We start from the raw sequence: 20,466 nt of genomic DNA on the forward strand, positions 1-20,466 counted from the left end.
TGTGTAAAACTACTTGTGGTTGAGCTAGAAGTGGCTTAAGAAAGAAGACTTGCATTTTCGATTAGTGAAATTGGTGGATTAACCAAGAATTGAACGTAATCTCAATGGTTAAAATAAATCAATATAAAAACATGTATCTTTATCTCTACTTTATCTATTTTATTTAACCATGAATTATGTTTCTCTGTTAAACTTTGTTTATAAAAAGATTTCGATAAAACTATTTCTTGAACCTATTGTCTGCCTCATTTATTCACTACTCTTAAGAACGTATTTTTCATAAGATGATATTTTTGTTTTTGTAAAGTTTTTCAAAAAAAGTTTAAAGAAACATAATTCAACCCACTTCTTGTGATTTCTTATTTTCTACAAGTGCAATTACATAGTGAAATGGTTCTTGTTTTTGTGTCATGTGTTTCCCAAAGACCAAACTACTGAACTTGTTAGGTCCAACAAACCCAAACCCATTTTTCTTGAACTTGATGTGGTTCATGTTTTTATTTTTAATTGATTGTGATGGTTTAAAATCATCATAAATTATTTAAAAATTTCAAAATCAAATTTTTAGGGGCTAAAAAACTGTTACAAATTACAAAACAGTATGTCATGTCACACGTTTAGTTAATAGGGAAACTAAAAAGTATTTTTCGATTTGATGGACTAAAAAATAAATAAAATAAGGAAATTGAAAAGGATAAATTCTAAATTTAATGAATTAAAAATATATTTAACTCAAACAATAATTAGCTCACAAAAGTTAGCCTAATAATAAAGGGTTGAGATAGTTTACCTGAAAGTCTAAGTTCAAATCTTGTTTTGTTATGTTACACGAAAAAGAGTTAGTTCAACAATCATCTTTTTTTTTTCAAATACTTCTATTCAATTAACTTTCAACTTCTTGAGTTAATTGCTGACTAATTTTTTGAACTGACTTAAATGTTATCAAGTGCACAGTTGCATTGCTGAATTGAATTTAGATAGAGGGGAGATAAATTCGGAATTTAGTAGCATGTTCCACCAACGACGATGGGAGACTCAAGCGCCATGTGAGGTGGGGCGAGTGTAAACAGAAATCATTTATTCATGTTGAAGTTCAACATTAATCGGCCAGCACTTATTATGCAATAGAGACACTTTTTCATACATGAGGTTCAGGCTGTCCCATACCAAGTACAGCACACCAATTTTTTTTTTCTTTCAATTTGATAGATTTTATTACCACACATTGTTTGATAATTCTTTTTTTTTTTCTTTCTGAAAGCAATATATTCTCTCCACACTTTAAAGTCATTTTCCGATATATGCACGACATTTAATCAAACTCCTAATATTATACTTAAAAACTCAATCATCTTTCAAGTGTATTGCTGTCTCCTTTTTCTTTTTACAATATTATTATTATTATTATTATTATTATTATTATTATTATTATTATTATTATTATTACGCATGTGTGCTCGCGAATATATTCCCCTCTAAGAAATTTCAATCTCACCGGCTATTATTTTCTTGGGTCCATTTTCAACTTTGTAAACAGTGTCTTCGGACTTATTTCTTTTAAAAAAATATGAAGGCACTTCTCAATCTTCCATCAATTAAGTATTGTTTATATATAAAAATCAAATTCTTAACTATTTGTTTGAGAGATAGTTATTATTTATTAGTACTTAATAAACTAACTAAACCTTCAAGTTGTGGTTGATCCTAAAAGTCATATATTAGCATGAATGGACCCCGTTAAGCAAGATCCAAAAGTCTAGGGCATCACTCATCCACGCCAATCAATTTGCCTTTATTTTTGTTGTTCTTCTTTTTTTCGCTTGCCTCGTTAGTCGGTATCATAACTTCGTTTTCCTCATCACATCACATATCTCATATAATCTCTAATAGGGAGGATCTTTTGATGACAGTAAATAAAACACGAACATAATGAAATGACTAGTATTTTTTTAAGTCAAAACCCATATGTGTCTTTTACTTTTATCCGAGAAAACAAAACTACGTGTTTGCGCGTGTGTGTTGCCTGTCATGATTTAATATACTTACGTACGTACCAAGAAACCACATCAGAATGACACTTTGTGAATTTGGAATTTGATGGGTATATTCCACAGTTTGAAAATGATCATCAACGAAAACACATAAATGGACGATCAGCGCATTGCATGCAAGGAAATCAGTTTGTAATATTATATAATGTATTATATTAGTAGTTAAATTCTACTTGATGATCGATAAAAAATAATAACAATAAACAAAGCTCCTATTTTATTTCGCATTTCTATTTACTTTTTATACCTAAAAGAAAAATATTTAGCAAGATACATCTTAAATGTATTTTAAGAAAATGAAAGTTATCATTTACTAAAATGCTCTTTCTAAATAAATAATAAATAAGTGTATAATATATATATATATATATATATATATATATATATATATATATATATATATATATATATATATATATATATATATATATATTATGAGTAGGGATGAACTTAGCTCTAAGAGTAATTTTTTAAAGGTAATTTTTATATTTATTATTGATCATTTTCTTTAAATCTAATGATTATAATAACTAAATAATCTTAATCATTAAATGTCAAATAGTTAAAATACATAGGAACTCCTTTAAAGTCTCTTGACATTGTCCCATATTTTTTTGTTACGCTTGGTCCATATACTCCAAAGGGCCAAAGGGCTGAGATTAATATAGGATAGGTTAAGAGTTTATTAGGTTCACGACTTCACATCATATTTTATTCTTATACAATTCTCTTGTTTTATTCTTCTTTATTATCTTGTGATGTCCCTTGACGTATAATCAATCATCCATTAAAAATGAAAAAAATATTTTTATTTTCAATTTTTATAATATATAATCTCAATTTATTGATTATTAATTCTAATAAATAATTATAATTTCATATTTTTATATTAAAATCGTGTGTCAATGTTACTTAACATATGGATCAACTACCACAATGTTGTTTCAACTTAATTAACAGTGTCGAATTTGAATTCTAAATATACAAATGCATTAAATATTTGAAAGAATAACTTTATTTTGATTCAAACAAAATTATTTCTCATAAAAGTGACATTGGAAAAAAAAACATTCCCCACTTTCTTTCAAAGGAGCCAAATTCATTAATTAATTAATTTATTTTTACATTAAATAGTAGTATATTTCTTAACCATTAGATCAAAGATTTGGATCATTAGAGAGTGCATCTAAGAGCTTTAATCATTCATTTTTCTAGAAAACTTAGGTGCTTTTTATAAGTATTTCTGTTCAAATTGACTAACAAAATTATTATGGTAACAAAATTTTCTCTCCAAATATTAAACATAGTTAGATACAATTATAACCATTCATTACAAATTAAAAATATATTCAAATGTTTCAGTAACAGTAATATTATAATTTACAACATGCATATATTATCGCAACCTTTTAAATTGTTAATTTCAATCAATGGATATAATTTTCTAATTTCCCATGTTTTGTGTAAAGTCCTTTTTTTGGTAAATTTTTCTAATTTCCCATTAACAATACACTTCCCAACCCTCACTTTCTTTAAAATGAAACAAAATTTATTAATTAACAGATATATATTTTTCATGTGGCAATACTACCACCACCAGATTTCTTTATTATTAAGTAAAGGTTTGGCTCATTAAAGCGCTTATTCCAAAGGAATAAAAATATAGTTATATATATGCGGATAAATAGTTATTTTTGTTGTTGGATGTGTAATTTGGTGACAAATGCATCTCTAGAAGATGAAAATACAAAATTTAGTCACCGAAAGTGTAAAAAATGCGACAAATATATTTGACCGTTAACTCTCGTTAGTCACCGTTACTAAAATAACCCACGTGACACAGAGAGACGAATTTGTCACTGAAATGATTGTTAATGTGGCGATGTTGACTAGATTGGACAAAAATGTCAGTAAGATATCATTTTTGGACATAAATGTCATTAATTTTTTGTTGGATGAAAATGTCAATATTTTTAATTGGAGAAAAATATCATTAATTTTCTTTGGACCTAAATGTTAGTACGTTCCATTGGACCAAAATATCAATAAGTTACTATTATTGGACAAAAATGTCAATAACTTTGTATTGGATCTAAATATCAGTATGTTTCTATTAGACTAATTTGTTAGACCCGAAGTTTTGTTTCATTTAAGGATAAAATATAATTTTAGTGTAAATTTTCGCCATTATTTATCGCTATAAACATAACATTACAATAATCATTTAAAAAATTTATTGGCAAAGATCATTTAAAACAAACATAATAATAACGATAATATTGGTTATCAATCATAAGTTATCTGTTACAATAGAAATTATCCAAAATAAACATTGTACCAGTTTACCAAAATAAACATTGTAACAATATACCAATTATTACAAAATTTTTCAAATTATAATAATTAGTCACAATTTATTATAAACAAAAGATAAATATATCTCATATTTCACTTCTTCGAATCTCAAATATTTTATTAACGGTGACGAACGAAAATTAACTGTCAGATATATTTGTCGCACTTTTTACACTTTCGAGGATAAAATTTTATATTTTCATCTTTTAGGGACGCATTTGTCAACGAATTACACATTTAAGGACAAAAATGATTATTTACCCTATTTCTAGTCTCAGGGAATGAGAAGATGAAAAATCAGGAAAATATTATATGACAAATATGTTCATGTGTTGGCAATTAAAGATGGTCACATTAACAATTATTTCGGTGACAAATTTATCCATCTCTGTCATGTAAACTATTTTATTAACGGGGACAGACAGACATTAACCGTCGAATATATTTGTCGCATTAGTTACAGTTTCAGGAACTAAATTTTGTATTTCATCTTTTATGAACACCAACAAATTACATATGTAAGGACAAAAATGACGATTTATCCTATACATTCATTCGTTAAGAAGAAAGACTTGAATGACTTTATTCTATCATTATAAAACTTTTTGAATCACATATCATAATTTAAATTACTTTAAAATAATTATTTTAAAACATTTTATAATTTTTTCTACATTTTTTTCCATAAAAATACACTTCTCAATCGTGACTTACTCTATAAGGAATCAAAACTATGAATTAACAAATTGGTATGTCATTTTGCTGACACGGTAGTGACTATCCACAGCCCTAAAATCAAATGTGAACCCAAATCGCTCGCATTCGTGGTTTTCCCAAAAAATATCTTTTGAACTGTCCCACACCAATTCAGTAAACTGCAACGAAAGTCGAAACCCACTCTCTCTATTCTAAAAGTTGTAACACCCAGTCCTCCATATAAGAGAGAGCCGTTGAAAGAAGAGGGACCATAGAATCCAGCCAAGTAATAACGTTGGGCCACACCACACAGGTCATAACCACCCCACTTGCGTTTCTGCTGTCCCAGGTAACACGTTACAGCCACACCTTTTGGAGTGCTTAACGAGATGGTTTTCCTCTTTCTCTCTTGTTTTTTTTAGTAACTATGGTATTGAAGTATTTTTAGCTCTTTTATTTATTAATCATAATATTAATACGAAATAGTTTTATATAATTAATTTTCGTAAGAAATTTTAAACACACAAAATAAATATTTTTTTCAATAAAGCTCAGTTAAGATTCAAATCTTGAATCATATATATATATAAAATCTGTTATCACTCAAGTATTTCTCTTTCTTTCCACACAATTCCTCTTCTTTGATATTTTCGCCTATTTTTATTTATCTAAATAAATTATAATAAATTTAATTATCATACATACAAAGTAAAATAATTTTAAGTATCAATCAATTAAAAATTATCATTATTATGATTTTTTAAGATAATTATTGTAAATTTAATATTTATATTATCACAATTTATAATTAGAGAATAATATAAAATTATTTACACTATTAAATATTAATGCATATCCTTTTTCTCAATAATAGTTATACTTGTTTATCTTAATTTTATATTATTATTTTCTCTCTTTTCTTTAGCTTCATTTTTTTAGCTTCATACACTTAAACCCCCCATCAAAGTATAGAGAAAAGTTGTTTAAAGCTCCTTTATTTGTGCTTTCATTTTATGTCTTCATTTATTATGTTTAATATTTCCCGTGTAAAATTAAAAAAAAAAACATATTTAAACTAATGTGACAATTTTATAATTAAATACTAAAAATAAAAGCACAAGAAAACCCTTTAAGTTCTAATTGAATACTATTTATTTTTTCGAAAATGCGTTTTTTTAATGGGTTAACAAGTTACTACATCTTAAATAATAACTATAATTTTCTAACGTGTAGTATTACTTTTGAAACGTCAGGGTACATAGCTAAGCAATCTCTTTCTTTATATATTCTTCTCTATTTTCTTAGCTGCCATATAAAACTTATCATTAAAAAACAAAAAAGGTTCTAAAAAACCCTTCCTTTTGTACGCTGTAGCGCTTGAGCCTTGAGGCACATTCAAACATTAAAACCCTCTAGCTGGCACAATAAAACAACGACACACAAGTAAAACCTTAGAGAGAGAGAGAGAGGGTAAAAGGGTATTAGATCCTTGAACCAGATCAAATCATCAAAATCTCTGTCTATGGGGTTGTGAAAACAACAATCACATTGTTGTTGCTGTAAAAGGGGATTCCTTAGTCTAGATTTGTTTGCATTGCAGAAGAACCAGATACCCCATTATTGTTCTTATCTATCTATCTGTCTATATTCTATTTATCTTCTTATTGTAGTTCTCATTGTGTCTGATTTCAGTGATTTGTGTTGTTTTTGGTTAACACAAGCAATGGAGGTTGTTGAGAAGGAGAAGAAGTACATAACCTCAGAGGAGCTGAAGGGTCACAACAAGGAGGGAGATTTATGGATCTCAATTCAAGGTAAGGTGTACAATGTCTCAGATTGGGTCAAGGAGCACCCTGGTGGTGATGTTCCAATCTCAAACCTTGCTGGCCAGGATGTCACTGATGCATTCATAGCATACCATCCTGGCACAGCATGGTCACACCTTGAAAAATTCTTCACTGGCTACCACCTCAGTGACTTCAAGGTCTCTGAGGTGTCCAAAGACTACAGAAAGCTTGCATCTGAGTTCTCAAAATTGGGTCTTTTTGACACCAAAGGGCATGTCACTTCATGCACCCTTGCATCTGTTGCTGTTATGTTCCTCATTGTACTCTATGGTGTTCTGAGGTGCACTAGTGTGTGGGCTCATTTGGGTTCAGGCATGCTCTTAGGGTTGCTTTGGATGCAAAGTGCTTATGTGGGCCATGATTCTGGCCACTATGTGGTTATGACAACCAATGGTTTCAACAAGGTTGCACAGATCCTCTCTGGGAACTGCTTGACCGGGATAAGCATTGCTTGGTGGAAGTGGACTCACAATGCTCACCACATTGCGTGCAACAGCCTTGACCATGACCCTGATCTGCAGCACATGCCGGTCTTTGCAGTTTCGTCGCGGTTCTTCAATTCCATAACCTCTCATTTCTATGGGAGGAAGTTGGAGTTTGATTTCATTGCTAGGTTCTTGATCTGCTACCAGCACTTTACTTTTTACCCGGTAATGTGTGTTGCCAGGGTCAACTTGTATCTGCAGACAATTCTGCTATTGTTTTCGAGGCGAAAAGTGCAGGATAGAGCCTTGAACATAATGGGGATCCTTGTGTTTTGGACTTGGTTCCCTCTTTTAGTGTCTTGCCTGCCAAATTGGCCTGAGAGGGTTATGTTTGTGCTTGCTAGCTTTGCTGTTTGTTCCATCCAGCACATTCAGTTCTGTTTGAATCACTTTGCTGCAAATGTATATGTCGGGCCACCGAGTGGGAATGACTGGTTTGAGAAGCAGACAAGTGGTACATTGGATATCTCTTGTGCCTCTTCGATGGATTGGTTTTTCGGTGGCTTGCAGTTTCAGCTTGAGCATCATTTGTTTCCAAGGCTACCTCGGTGCCAATTGAGGAAGATTTCGCCTTTGGTTAGTGACCTTTGCAAGAAGCATAATTTGCCTTATAGGAGCTTGTCATTTTGGGAGGCCAATCAGTGGACAATTAGGACCCTCAGGACTGCTGCCCTACAAGCTAGGGACTTAACAAACCCTGCCCCTAAGAATTTGTTGTGGGAAGCTGTTAATACCCATGGCTGAGGCATTTGGAGTTTTTAGAGTTTAGGATTTTGTCAAGGTCTTTTTTTTTTGTTTTCTCTTTAAAAAGAAAAAAAATTCTCATTGTGATTTTGCTAGCCCCCACTTTTCCAGATTGGGCTTTGAATTTAACTTTTTGTTAGGTGTGGTGTACAAATGGATGGTGATCCAGATGTTACTGCAGTTCATGTGCTTTGCATCAATACAAATTCATATCATGTATGCCTTTTTGCCTTTTCACTTCTTTTTCCTTATCTTGGAATAGGTTTCTTAATGTCTGAAAGATATTATACCATGGTTGATCTTAATAAAGATAGAAAGATTTCATCAGATTGTGTATTTATGCACTTTTTTATTCACCAGTTGTTGAGTAGAATATTTCTTCTTTTATTCTGGTTTGTTGGAGAGAGAGGATGGAATTATAGCAATATGTCATTGATTTTCAAGCCTTATAGTTTGTTCCTGAAAAAACAAAAAGAAAATCAAGGAGCTCTGTTATAATATGTCATTGTTATGGCTCAACCCTTGTATTCCAAGTGAAGGCATCTTGTGAGTCAGCAATTTGCTGGCAGTGAGGCGCCATCAGAATGAATTTTGCTTTTGCTAGAAGAATGATTCATGCTGGAAGAGATTAATCTTGTGGCAACTGGCATGGCATTAACAAAGTTAAAGAAATGTTGATTCTCAGCAACAGCAAGATAAATTCCACAGTAAAGCAATTTTTATAAGGGAAAGTATTGGTGAGTAAGCAAAGCTAGAGTGGATCAATTTATGTATTTGAGGCCATCAGAGTGAATTTGAATTTGAATTTGCTTAAGGTGGCACCAGCAATAGTAATGGTGGTTCTCACCTGGCTAGAATGGATTAATTAATGTATATGAGACCATCAGATTGAATTTGAATCTGGCTTCTGCAAGTAGAATAGCTTCATGTTGCAAGTAGTAATTGGGAATGGAAACAGATCCTCTGCAGTTTAGAATTTAAGTCCTAATCCAATAGTTGGAAATTCTTAAGCTTCTAACTTTTGTTTTAAACTATTTTATCATTAAAAAATTAATTCAAAGGTTGATATCTCAACAGTTGAAAAGCTACTCTAGAGCATCGTGATTGGAAATTAATCTTGAAAATAGTGGTGATTCACAGCAAGCTAGAATGATAGGAAATTAATCTTGTGGGTGTCAGCAAGAGAAAATAGTGACGATTCACAGCAAGCTAGAAATAAATAATTGATGCATTCTTTTAATGGTTGATGTATTCCATTCCATTTTTCCTGACTATTAAAAAATGCATTTTGTTTCTTTTTAATTATTTTTTTTCTTTTTATAAGACTTCTTTTATTGTCACTTGCATTTATTATCATTTTCTAAAATGTCCTCAATTCTTTTACATTTTTTAGGTAATAAATACTATAAATGAATACAATAAATTCATTTTCTTGCTTGTGAGGATTGCAGATAACTGACACTCGTTAATTAATTTGGTAAAAAAAAATTAAAAATAAAGGGAAATATTGAGGTGACAACAAAGAGTCGGAATGAGTTTGATTCTTCCTATACTCATCTTCATAAAAGGTGAGGTGAGTTCGAGTTTAAAATTTTAAAATTCATCCCATTTTTGTTGGATTTGATTGGAGGATCATCGACGTGCTACAGTTTTTTTTTTTAAAATGATTATTTTTTTAAAAAAAATAATTTACTTATAGAATTTTAAATAAATTATATATTAAGTTGTTAGCTATATTTTGATTCAAATAATATATATAAATTAATAAATAAAAATATTCAAAATTAAAAAATTAAGAGTTAAATTATATTTTTACTTAAATTTATAGTTTTAACTTTTATGCTTTTGGGTTGGAAGAAAGTTATGTTTTTGAGTTGCGGGTATTTGAGTTTTTTTGTTAGAATAAGATGAGGAAGAATTTTCGGATAGAACCGTTCAAGCACCCTATAATCATCCGAAATATGCCGATAAGAAATGGAGCTTTCTGGAACATGGAATTCATGAAATATTTAACCACAATGATAGTTGTATCAGCTACCAAGAGCTTTACAGGTTCTCCTTCATTCTTTCTCATTATTCTTACTATGTGGTGTTGCTTGTTGAAAAACTTTTGTTTGTCTTCACGTCATATAATTTTGTTTGATTTTGATACCACTGCAAATATTTGTCATGTTTTTTAAACTGTATTTCCTCCTGACTTAATTATAAGAAGAAAAAATGGTGGATATCAAACAATGAACTTAAATATAAATAATTTTTATGAAAAAATATAAGTAAATTTTAACTTTCTTCAGCTAAGTAACGATCATGGTTCTAAATTATACTTTACAACCACAATTGCACTCAGAATGTTGTCGCGGATCGGAGTTGCTTGTAAACGCAAGAATCTGCTATTTGGAGTTTGAATTTCAATCGCATAAAATGCCGCAATGCATACCAAACACAACGCAATAAAATTATAAGGCTAAATGTTTTATTTTATCCATTATATTTTAGTATTATTTTATTTTGCTATATTAAATTTAAAAAATTTATTTTGGTCATTTATGTGTTTTTAAGTTTTATTTTGATTCTTTATGTTTTTAAAAGTTTCATTTTGATACATTAAATTTTAAAAATTTTATTTTAATATTTATGTTTTAAAAATTCCATTTTAATCATTTATGTTTTCCAAAGATTCATTTTGATTATTTTTAATTTTTGTTAGGATATGAAGATGTGTGTGATATAGATTTCGAACCACGACTACCTTTTGAATATGCATTCAACCACTTATTTCTTATCATACAACCACTTAAATCTCGAACCTCCTCCACACTACAACTATCATCAACAAACAAATCAAATCTGAAACATTCATTTATCAAACAACACCATCATACTATCCTATAGTCATATCATGACCCAGTACCAACCTAGATAAAAAAAAAAGTTGAATCCTGACTTTAATGAGAAACGTCATATTTAATATTACGATAATAGTTTTGGTTCTTATTTCAATTTTTAATTACATTATTTTAAATTAATTATTTAAAAATTAATAAAATATTAATGTTGCTAACGAAAATCATAAGAAAGAATAAAAATAAAACTTTCAAAAATATAAAGAACTAAACAAAACATTTAAAACTTAATATATCAAAATAAAAAAATAAAATAAAAAATATTATAACATAATAAATGAAAAGTGACATTTAACCAAATCAGAATGGAGCAATAGCAGAACCTCAACACTGTTTTATTACCCTTTTTTGTCTAAAGAATACAGAAATGCATATTTCAATCTCTGACTTCTAGGTGTTATAGTGGAATGGATGTGGTCGTATGGGATGTTGGAGGATGTCAAATTTTAAAATGAATAAAGTTATATTATGTTATAAATAAAAGTTATATCAATAATTAGAATAATTATAAAATTCTTTTTATGTTTAGTGCAAATATATAACGATTTTACGCCGCAACATCAGCTACAATGTTCACAGCTGCGGCTACAATCGCAATTTAGAACAATGATAACAATACTATATCAAAAATATCATTCAATTAATTGATATTCTATTTCTAATGATTCTTGTTTATTCTTGATATTAAATTCTAAATGAATGATATTAGGAAAAAAAAGGTGATTGATATAATTAAATTAGAAAAATTCTTGATTGTTTTGTAACTCATATAGCTCGAGTGTCTACACTTATTTCGTATTCTTCACCCTTTTGAACTTATGTGCTATTCTTTGTTGTCCTTGTAATTATATTTATCTCCTTCTCTCTCTTTTTTCTTTTTCTTTTTTGTTAATATTCATATGCTTTGTGAAAATTAGCCATTATACTGAACAATATCACACGATGATTAGCTGGAATTCTTGTTGGATAAGTGATTTCTTATTAGGATATGAAGATGTGTGTGATATAGATCTTAGAGAATCAGTCTCTAAATGTGTTTATGATACATATGTCTTGATATTTTCATGCATTCAACTACGAATGTTGTCGCTGTGAATTTTTATGAATGGAACAATGTGCTTTTGACAACATTGTCTAGCTGGTCATCAACAGTGTTAGTAAGCATGCTTTGTGATGATAAATATGAAGATTTGGGTCGAATGTATAACTTGTTCTGTCGTGTTACTGATGGTCGTGCAAAAATACGTGAAGTGATGACTTCACACATTAGAGAATCTGGTAAACAGCTTGACACATATCCTGAAAGGTTGAAGGATCCTGTTGAATTTTGTGCAGAGGCTCTTAGATGAGAAATATAAGTATGACAAGATTATAAATTTGGTATTTAACAACGACAAATTGTTTCAGAAATCCTTGAATTCCTCATTTGAATACTTCATTAACCTGAATCCTCGTTCTCCAGAGTTCATTTCACTCTTTGTAGATAATAAGCTTTGGAAAGGACTCAAGGGAGTTAGTGTGGAGATTACTCTTGGCAAGGTGATGATGCTATTCTGGTACTTGCATGAAAAGGACCTGTTTGAGAAGTATTTCAAACGGCTTCTGGCAAAGCAACTTTTGTCCCGAAAAACAGTCTCTGATAATGCAGAAAGAAGTCTCATAGTTAAGCTCAAGACCCAATGCAGTTATCAATTCACCTCTAAATTAGAGGGCATGTTTACAGACATGAAAACCTCTCTAGAAACATTGCGGAACTTTTATATGCCAACCACCCCGAGTTAAGCAACGGTCCTACGCTTGCCGTGCAGGTTTTGACAACAGGGTTTTGGCCTACTCAATCTACTGTTACATGTAACCTGCCAGAAGAAATTTCTTCACTTTGTGAGAAGTTTCAGTCATATTACCTTGGCACACATACTGGCAGGAGATTGTCCTGGCAAACTAATATGGGTACAGCAGAAAAAGCTACCTTTGGTAAAGGTCAGAAACATGAGTTAAATGTCTCCACTTACCAAATGTGTGTCCTCATGCTGTTTAACAAAGCTGATAGACTAAGCTACAAGGAAATTGAGCTAGCAACTGAGATTCTGGCTTCATATCTGAAGAGGTGCCTGCAATCATTGGATTTGGTTAAGGGAAGAAATGTGCTTAGGAAGGAGCCTAAGAGTAAAGATGTAGGTGAGAATGATGCTTTCTTTGTGAATGATGAGTTATACAGGATAAAAATAGGAACTATAACTGCACAAAAGGAATCAGAACCTGAGATACTGGAAACTCGCCAACGAGTGGAGCAGGACCGGAAGTCACAGATTGAGGCTGCCATAGTGAGGATAATGGAATCAAGGAAGCAACTTGATCATAACAATCTCATGACAGGTTACAAAGCCAGCTGCAGTTGCGGTTCCTTGCAAATCCAACATAGGTAAAGAAACAGATTGAGTCTCTCATTGACCGGGATTTTTTGGAAATAGATGATAATGACAGAAAATTATATTGATATTTTACCTAGTATTGTTAAGGTTGTTTATTTCAGTGAAATTAGAATGATACAAATAATGTGTCTTGTGAACTAGGTGGAAAATGACCTTTTACAGATCCATTGATTCTTAATGCATATAAATTTGTTCTTCCAGTTTTGCTGTTTTATCTTATTATCTGCATCACATAACATTAAACGTTTTTGCCTCAACCACACTCCTTTCCGCTAATTGTAGGAGTTTAATCAGTGGAAGTTCTAAAATTGGTTATACATTCCTATTTCCTGACAGGCTGAAATTTTTGTTTACAGCTGGAAGGTTTCAATTAAAAGTCTAAAACCTCATTGTATTCAAATAAAGTGTGTCATACTTCTAAGTTCTATAATCCTGTTATATGTGATGGATAGAATTAGTTAATTGAATGTCATGATTGAACCATCGGCTAAATGAATCTCTTGTGAAATTACAGGGTCTGGTAACAATTTCAGAATAATTTGTCAAGGAAAATTTGTAAGAGAATGTCCCCCTTAAAGGCTGAGATTGATTAGAAGTTTATTAAACAGTCACTTAAAATTTAATAGAGTGGCTTGTATGGTTGTGCTGTCTATGTGTAGCACTTATACATAAAAAAAATTCAAAAATAATAATATAAACATTTATATAAGTTTTACTAATTATACTTTTATATTTTTCCGCTCATAACATTAATATTGTCATCTTATTAAATCTAAATCCTTTCTGATTTTACGTTGACCCCCTTCTGTGTGAAATTTCTCGTGATTTATGAAAACATAAAAGTTGAATGAAAGTCAATTGATGCATGAATGGAAAGGTTTGCTCCTATCATCTTCATTGTTGTGATCACTGTTCAATTCACAACGTGTACTGAGAGCATAAAGGGGCACTTTAGCTTAACTAGTAACCAATGATAAATAATTATAAAATGTACCTTTATTTTTATTTTATGTTTACTTAAATAATTATTAAAAATGATGAAATGAAAAACAAAATAAAAATAAGATGAAAATTTAAAATTAATAAGGAAATAAAAATTAAAACAAATATTTCTTAAACTAATGCTTCTTAAGATCTATTTGATTTTAAAAAGTTTTAAAATTAGTATAAACAATGATGAAAATAAAATAAAAAATTGTCTTTATCATTTTCTATATAGATACTTTTTGAAAATATAGAACAAAATAAAAACAAAGTGAGACTTAATAATTATTAATATAAACAGATTATTTTTCAAATTAATCAGATTCAGACCCTTGAGAACACGGTTTCTAGTCATATTGAAAGCAATTACATAGGAGTTGCTTCACTTTGTAATTTGTAGGTCCGAGGTATTTAGGTGAAAATCAGAAACTTGTATCCTCTTCTCATTACACCTGACCTTTCACAATGGACGGTATGTTAGGGTCATGGATGATAGATATATGGTACATCTGGAGGATAAAATCCTGTCTCCTTTGTAACGGATATCATCATTTTTGGTTGCAACATATTATTTACCAAACTTGGCAAACAAGGTGGTCACATATGTTTTTACATCATGCATAGAAAATTAAGAAGGGCAGTGTTAGTCATCCACCTAATTAAAATGCTAGCTAGTTATCAGCATGATCAAATCAGAGCTACAAACCACATCAAGTGTTATGCCTCTGAATTAAGAATTCGAATTTGTATATCAGAGAATGTCTTCACATCTATACCCCATAACCTGCTTTGACAGATCAATTTAAAACATTAAGATATTAATCAATTCACAATCCAGGAAAAAAAGAATATCATGGAATGATCAGACAGACATTTTTGTTTATATAAACAAGCGATGTTCACTTAAGGCAAAAAGCTCTTACCAACAATCAATCCCCACAGCATTGGCCCCCAGTTTATCTGCCTTCTGATCATCTCCAATGTGTAAGGCTTTGCAAGCCTCTACATTTACTTCATCTACGATGGAAAACATTCGCAATGAGAGTAAATCAACTTCATTATTGCCACAACAAAGGGTAGCATGAACAGTGCCATATTCTCCCCTGTAACTCCATTAGAAAAACATAGTTTGCTGCATTCTTATAGCAATGATATTTTCTATTTTATTTACAACTAAATGAAATGAAAAGATATTAAAGTCATATCTGCAAGCAGTTAATTTATGTGCGATCCATTTATTGTACTACTGTTTTTTACAAGGCATACTTAAGACTAGTGGTTGTTGTTTACTTGTAGTTTCTTCCATACTCCAGCATTGTATACTGCAGATATCTCTTTAGAAAAGAATAAAAAATGCTGTTTGGTTTTGACTGTACTCTTTTTATATAATATCTCTAACTATCAAACACAGGGGAAGCGTTAGATATTAAAGGATGCAAAAAGAAGCAAAACAAAAGCCTGAAAAAGAGGTATTTTAATTAAAACCTCAAGGAAAATATCTACCATATGACAGAAGAAAGCCAAGAGCAGATTACTAAGATGAAAGATACTAAGCATTGTAAAGTAAACAAGTAATTGTTCTTTTATTTATGTTGAGGATAATGAGGAATTCCAATGAATAAGAGGGTGTAAATATGTAAAGTAAGAATCAAACTTATTTAAGTGAAAAATATACTATTTAACAATCATATATACCAAGAGCAGCTTGGAATATTCTTGGATCTGGTTTTTCATATCCAACCTCTGATGATATAATGACAGCATCAAACCTAAGGTGAAAACCAGAACAATACATTAAAAGTTATGTATACATTAGACTTTGCGAATTTTCTTCAAATTAAGGTTCACAAAGCAATTTTAACTGAGCATCTCCCCAAAGATGCCAATAAAATGTTCAAAATTGCTACAGTTAAGTATCAGAACGTTGAAGAAATAACTAATACTCACAGATTTAAAACATTAAGATCTTTCAATAGCTTCCTTAAGCGGTTGTCAAAATTAGATACAACAGCCATCTTAACTGTGTCACAGCTTGTCATGTTAGTAAAGACAAACTTCAAAGAATGTAGCTAACTAATGGGGTTAACGATGTTAGTTATCCAAGATAAAAATAAGAAATGTTTATGTTACCTCCAGCATCCTTGAGAAAAGTAATTGTTTCAAAAGCTCCATCTGGAAGATGCCACGCATCACCTTTTGCATAGTACTGACATGAATAACATTTGAAGTTCAGACATAAGTGTGCCTCGTATTGTGCCTCGTATTATTACTTTGAACACAACAATATCTAGAATAGAAATAGTTCTAGAACCAACAAAACAAAGACCATAAACTAAAAATGTCAAAACCTATAGATCATAATATGGTCACTCATATTTCAAAGGATCTGGTGAAAAGCAAAGGGATTGCATTTTCTTTAAATCCTTGTAATATATATAAAATGATTTTTTTCAAAAAGATTAAATCATTCTACAGATAAATTAGCTTTGGTTGATAGAATAGTCATAAATTAGGAAAGAGGAAATAACAAATAGGACAGTCTGCTGAGAAGAAAGACTACCTCATAAACTTCCTCAAAATAATCTTCATCTCCACAACCAGTGGCTTCAGAAACTACAAGTTTCCAAAATGGCCTCCCATCTCCCTGTGGTGAATAAAAATTAAAGAATGCATATTATGCCATTACATTTTCCCATTAGATGGCTTTCTGTTTGCATGACATTTTGAAGGAAATTAAATGTGGTTAGGTTTCATGAATAAATGGAAAACCACAGCGACATTAATATCCCGTAACGGCTATAACACAAAGTTGGCTCCAAAAATGGCACAGTAATTGAGCAAACGCACCAGCCCTGTAAACTTCATTCATACAACATTCTGCTCTTTCTTTCCCTCATAGACAACAGCAAGCTTGGGGTACAGTTTATACTATGAACAACATTTTCTACATACCATCATACACCATCTTTCCAGAGTTACGATGCAAAAGCTCAATGACAATAAGTGATTGGAAACAATGGTACATGAAACAGAAAGACATCCAAACTTACTGGGCAATCACACAAAACATTACAAGAAGAATGATCAAAGGTAGGGCATAAACCTGGTAGCGCAGCTTTTCAGGCCACGGAGCAGCAAATGCTCTCTTAAATCCCTGCTTTATCATAGCTGGATCCACAGTCACACCTGAAGACAGACATTGCAAACACGTATATCTTAAAAACAGAAGGAAAATGTTATTAATATTAATGGAGAACCTTGTAATAAGAGTAACATATATTAGGAGAAAGAGAAATGCTACCAATACCCTCTCTAATACTACATCTTTTTGAACACGTTCTTTGTTATTGGCTGAAAAATTGCAGAAAATCACTATCTCACTTCTCATTTTAATGAATTCTACTATTGATTTTGTAGTTTCCAATAAATTTTGAACAACAGTTAGAGAGTAACTGAGAGTAAGTTTAAAAGGGGCGTGTCAGAAAGTGTGTCGCTAACACTCCTCTTAAGAGAAAACATCTATTTGGGTCCTCCAAAAAACACTAGTGTGATTTCATTTCAATAGAGATTATTACAGTACCATATTTGGATCCAATAGTGGCATAAATCTCCTCAACTGGCTTTGCCAATTGCAATAGGGTGCCCCCAGCATCCAACAGCAATGCATCATATGCCTTATTACTATTACCTGTGGTGTTGTCAGCCACACACAATTCAATTCAACATCACTAAGTAAATAACAATAACATCAGCAACTACATGTTACATAATTTTTGGGAATTGGTGAAAGGAGGATGTTGCTTTACAAACCTTTGTTGATGGCCATTGAAGAAAGTGGCAGTGAAGAATTGCGGGGTTTGGGTTTGAGAGCTCTGAAGAGAGCGTTTGCGTGGGAGCATCTCATCAAGGTGGTGCCCATCTTCTCATTTCTCTTCCCCGTCGTTAAGAACTAAGCTATGTGTTTGATTTGACAAAGAAAGTAAAAATAAAGAAAATAATAGAATTTTTTTAAAATGAGATGATTTTTTAGGTTATTTAGTTTGGCAGGAGAATGAGAAAAGCAAAACAAAAAATTCTTTTCTCTTATAGAAAATGAAAAAAAAAACACATAAAATAATATTCATTAAGCCACCAAAAAAAATATTCATTAAATGAATAGTGATAAGTGATTTTTTTTAGTAAAAATGTATAGATAAATATTAACTTAGTCATTGAATTTGTTAGGTGCTAATAATTAGGTTCCTTTTTGTCTCCAAATATGCAAAAGATTTAATAAATTAATGTTATAGTTAGTTTTCTTCATTAACTTAAACGATTGTACTTACATGATATTTTTGGTCATGATGGTGTGATACTTAAGATTGTCACATGATATTTATAATTGTCATGTGTCAAAAAGATGATTTTTTTAATTTGATCTTTAAACTTAAAAATTTAGTCATTTTAATCCTTAAACTTAATCATTTACTAATATTTTGGTCCATGGACTTAACTAATACTGTTATTTTGGTCCCTTAAAGGACTTTTGAATTTTTAATTAAGTTTTACAATACATATAGATTATTAGCATAGTGATAATAAATGATATTTTTATCCTAATAAATATTATTCATGATGATGAAAATTAAATTAAAAATAATTATCAAGTATAAAAATAAAAAATATATTTTATATTTGAAATTACTATTAATTTATCTTATATTTTATTAAGTTAAAGTTCTTACAAATAATATTATAACAATGATAAACAATAATATGTACGAATACCTGAATCCTACGATTGCCTGCAAAAATTCGGATGTTATAGTACCAACCCAACCCACAAATATCATATATAGGAATCGACTTACTCTAAGAGCAACACTAAAAGAGTTATCTCTTTCAACTCTAAAATGTTAAAAAAATAGTAATAGACATACATATATATAATATTTATATATATAATTTTATATGAAAAATAATTGTATTTTTTATGACTAATATTTTAAGTCTTTAATCTCTAACAATATCACTATTAGAGAGTGAAAAATCCTAAACTTTTAATTTGAGTTTTTGTTAAGCCATTAGAATGTTAACTTTAACAATCGCTATATTAGATGATTATCTTTGTAAATTTTTTTATTTATCACTTGAGTTTGGACAAACCAATGTCATATATGCTTGGTTTTAATATTTTGTGTGTATGCTTTTAATGTTATGTTTAGATTATTTAAGAATGAATTTTTAATATAATTATAATAATTTTTAATTAATTTTTTTATTGATTTATTATTATTAACCTTATAATAAGTAAGGTGCGGGTACGAATATAATATATAGGTTTTAGAGGTATGGGATGGTGATTAAAATGATTAGCTGCACGGGGGTATGGAATTGATTATGAGTATTATTTTTAAACTTGAGTAGACATATGAAAATGAACTTAGTTTTTCAAGTCAATATATTTATTTAATTACAGATAAAATTAAAACTAAAGAGATACAAAATGAATTATTTCATTGAATCATTGGTTTTTCATTGTATTTTATTTTATTTTATATACTTCGACATAACTAATATAATAGATAAACTATATTTTATACTCAAATTTATTGGTTGCATATATAACATGCAGGGACCCACAGAAAGGGGCACTAGGGGTCTTGGCCTCCCCCCTCTCCCTCGAGACCTTTTTATGTCAAAATAATTATAGTCATGTTTGGTAAGATATTTTAGTCAATTTTTAATTTTTGTATCACCTGAAAAAACTTATTTGATTGTTGAGTAAATAAGTTTTTCTAATAATTTCTTAATAGTTCTAGCGTTTTTTGAAACGCTACTTGAAGTAGCATTTTTTAAAAGGCTAACTTCTAGTTTTTCATATTTTTTTCTATTTTTATCCTAATATATTTATTTATTTTTCTTATTACTCTTTTTAAATCAATCATGGTTCCCTGGTAAAAAAATAATAATAAAAAAATCAATCATGA

The 20,466-nt window shown here is 30.2% G+C and overlaps 2 protein-coding genes and 1 pseudogene across 6 annotated transcripts; 2 read left to right on the plus strand and 1 right to left on the minus strand.

Annotated features, from left to right (window-relative positions):
• The first annotated feature begins 5,189 nt into the window (after nt 1-5,189).
• On the plus strand, nt 5,190-8,505 carry LOC114411150 (delta(8)-fatty-acid desaturase 2-like). Its single transcript, XM_028374909.1, has 2 exons — nt 5,190-5,451; nt 6,795-8,505. Exon 2 carries the CDS (start codon nt 6,826-6,828, stop codon nt 8,176-8,178), a length of 1,353 nt encoding a protein of 450 aa, XP_028230710.1. The 5' UTR covers nt 5,190-5,451; nt 6,795-6,825; the 3' UTR covers nt 8,179-8,505.
• A 3,371-nt stretch (nt 8,506-11,876) lies between these two features.
• Nucleotides 11,877-13,667, plus strand: LOC114411158 (annotated as a pseudogene).
• A 1,240-nt stretch (nt 13,668-14,907) lies between these two features.
• Nucleotides 14,908-18,471, minus strand: LOC114411164 (haloacid dehalogenase-like hydrolase domain-containing protein 3). Of its 5 annotated transcripts, none has more exons than XM_028374922.1 (9): nt 18,308-18,465; nt 18,078-18,185; nt 17,601-17,683; nt 17,058-17,141; nt 16,628-16,703; nt 16,445-16,517; nt 16,193-16,266; nt 15,421-15,514; nt 14,908-15,284 (listed from the first exon to the last, which is right to left on the minus strand). In XM_028374922.1, exons 1-9 carry the CDS (start codon nt 18,414-18,416, stop codon nt 15,215-15,217), a joined length of 771 nt encoding a protein of 256 aa, XP_028230723.1. In that variant the 5' UTR covers nt 18,417-18,465; the 3' UTR covers nt 14,908-15,214. The 5 variants fall into 5 exon arrangements, with proteins under 5 accessions (XP_028230723.1, XP_028230731.1, XP_028230734.1 ...); XM_028374927.1 differs by having other exon boundaries at nt 15,041-15,281; XM_028374930.1 differs by lacking the exon at nt 18,078-18,185 and having other exon boundaries at nt 18,308-18,471.
• Between the last annotated feature and the right edge of the window lie 1,995 nt (nt 18,472-20,466).

This window comes from Glycine soja, chromosome 1, assembly GCF_004193775.1.
Source record: "Glycine soja cultivar W05 chromosome 1, ASM419377v2, whole genome shotgun sequence".
Taxonomy (NCBI): domain Eukaryota; kingdom Viridiplantae; phylum Streptophyta; class Magnoliopsida; order Fabales; family Fabaceae; genus Glycine; species Glycine soja.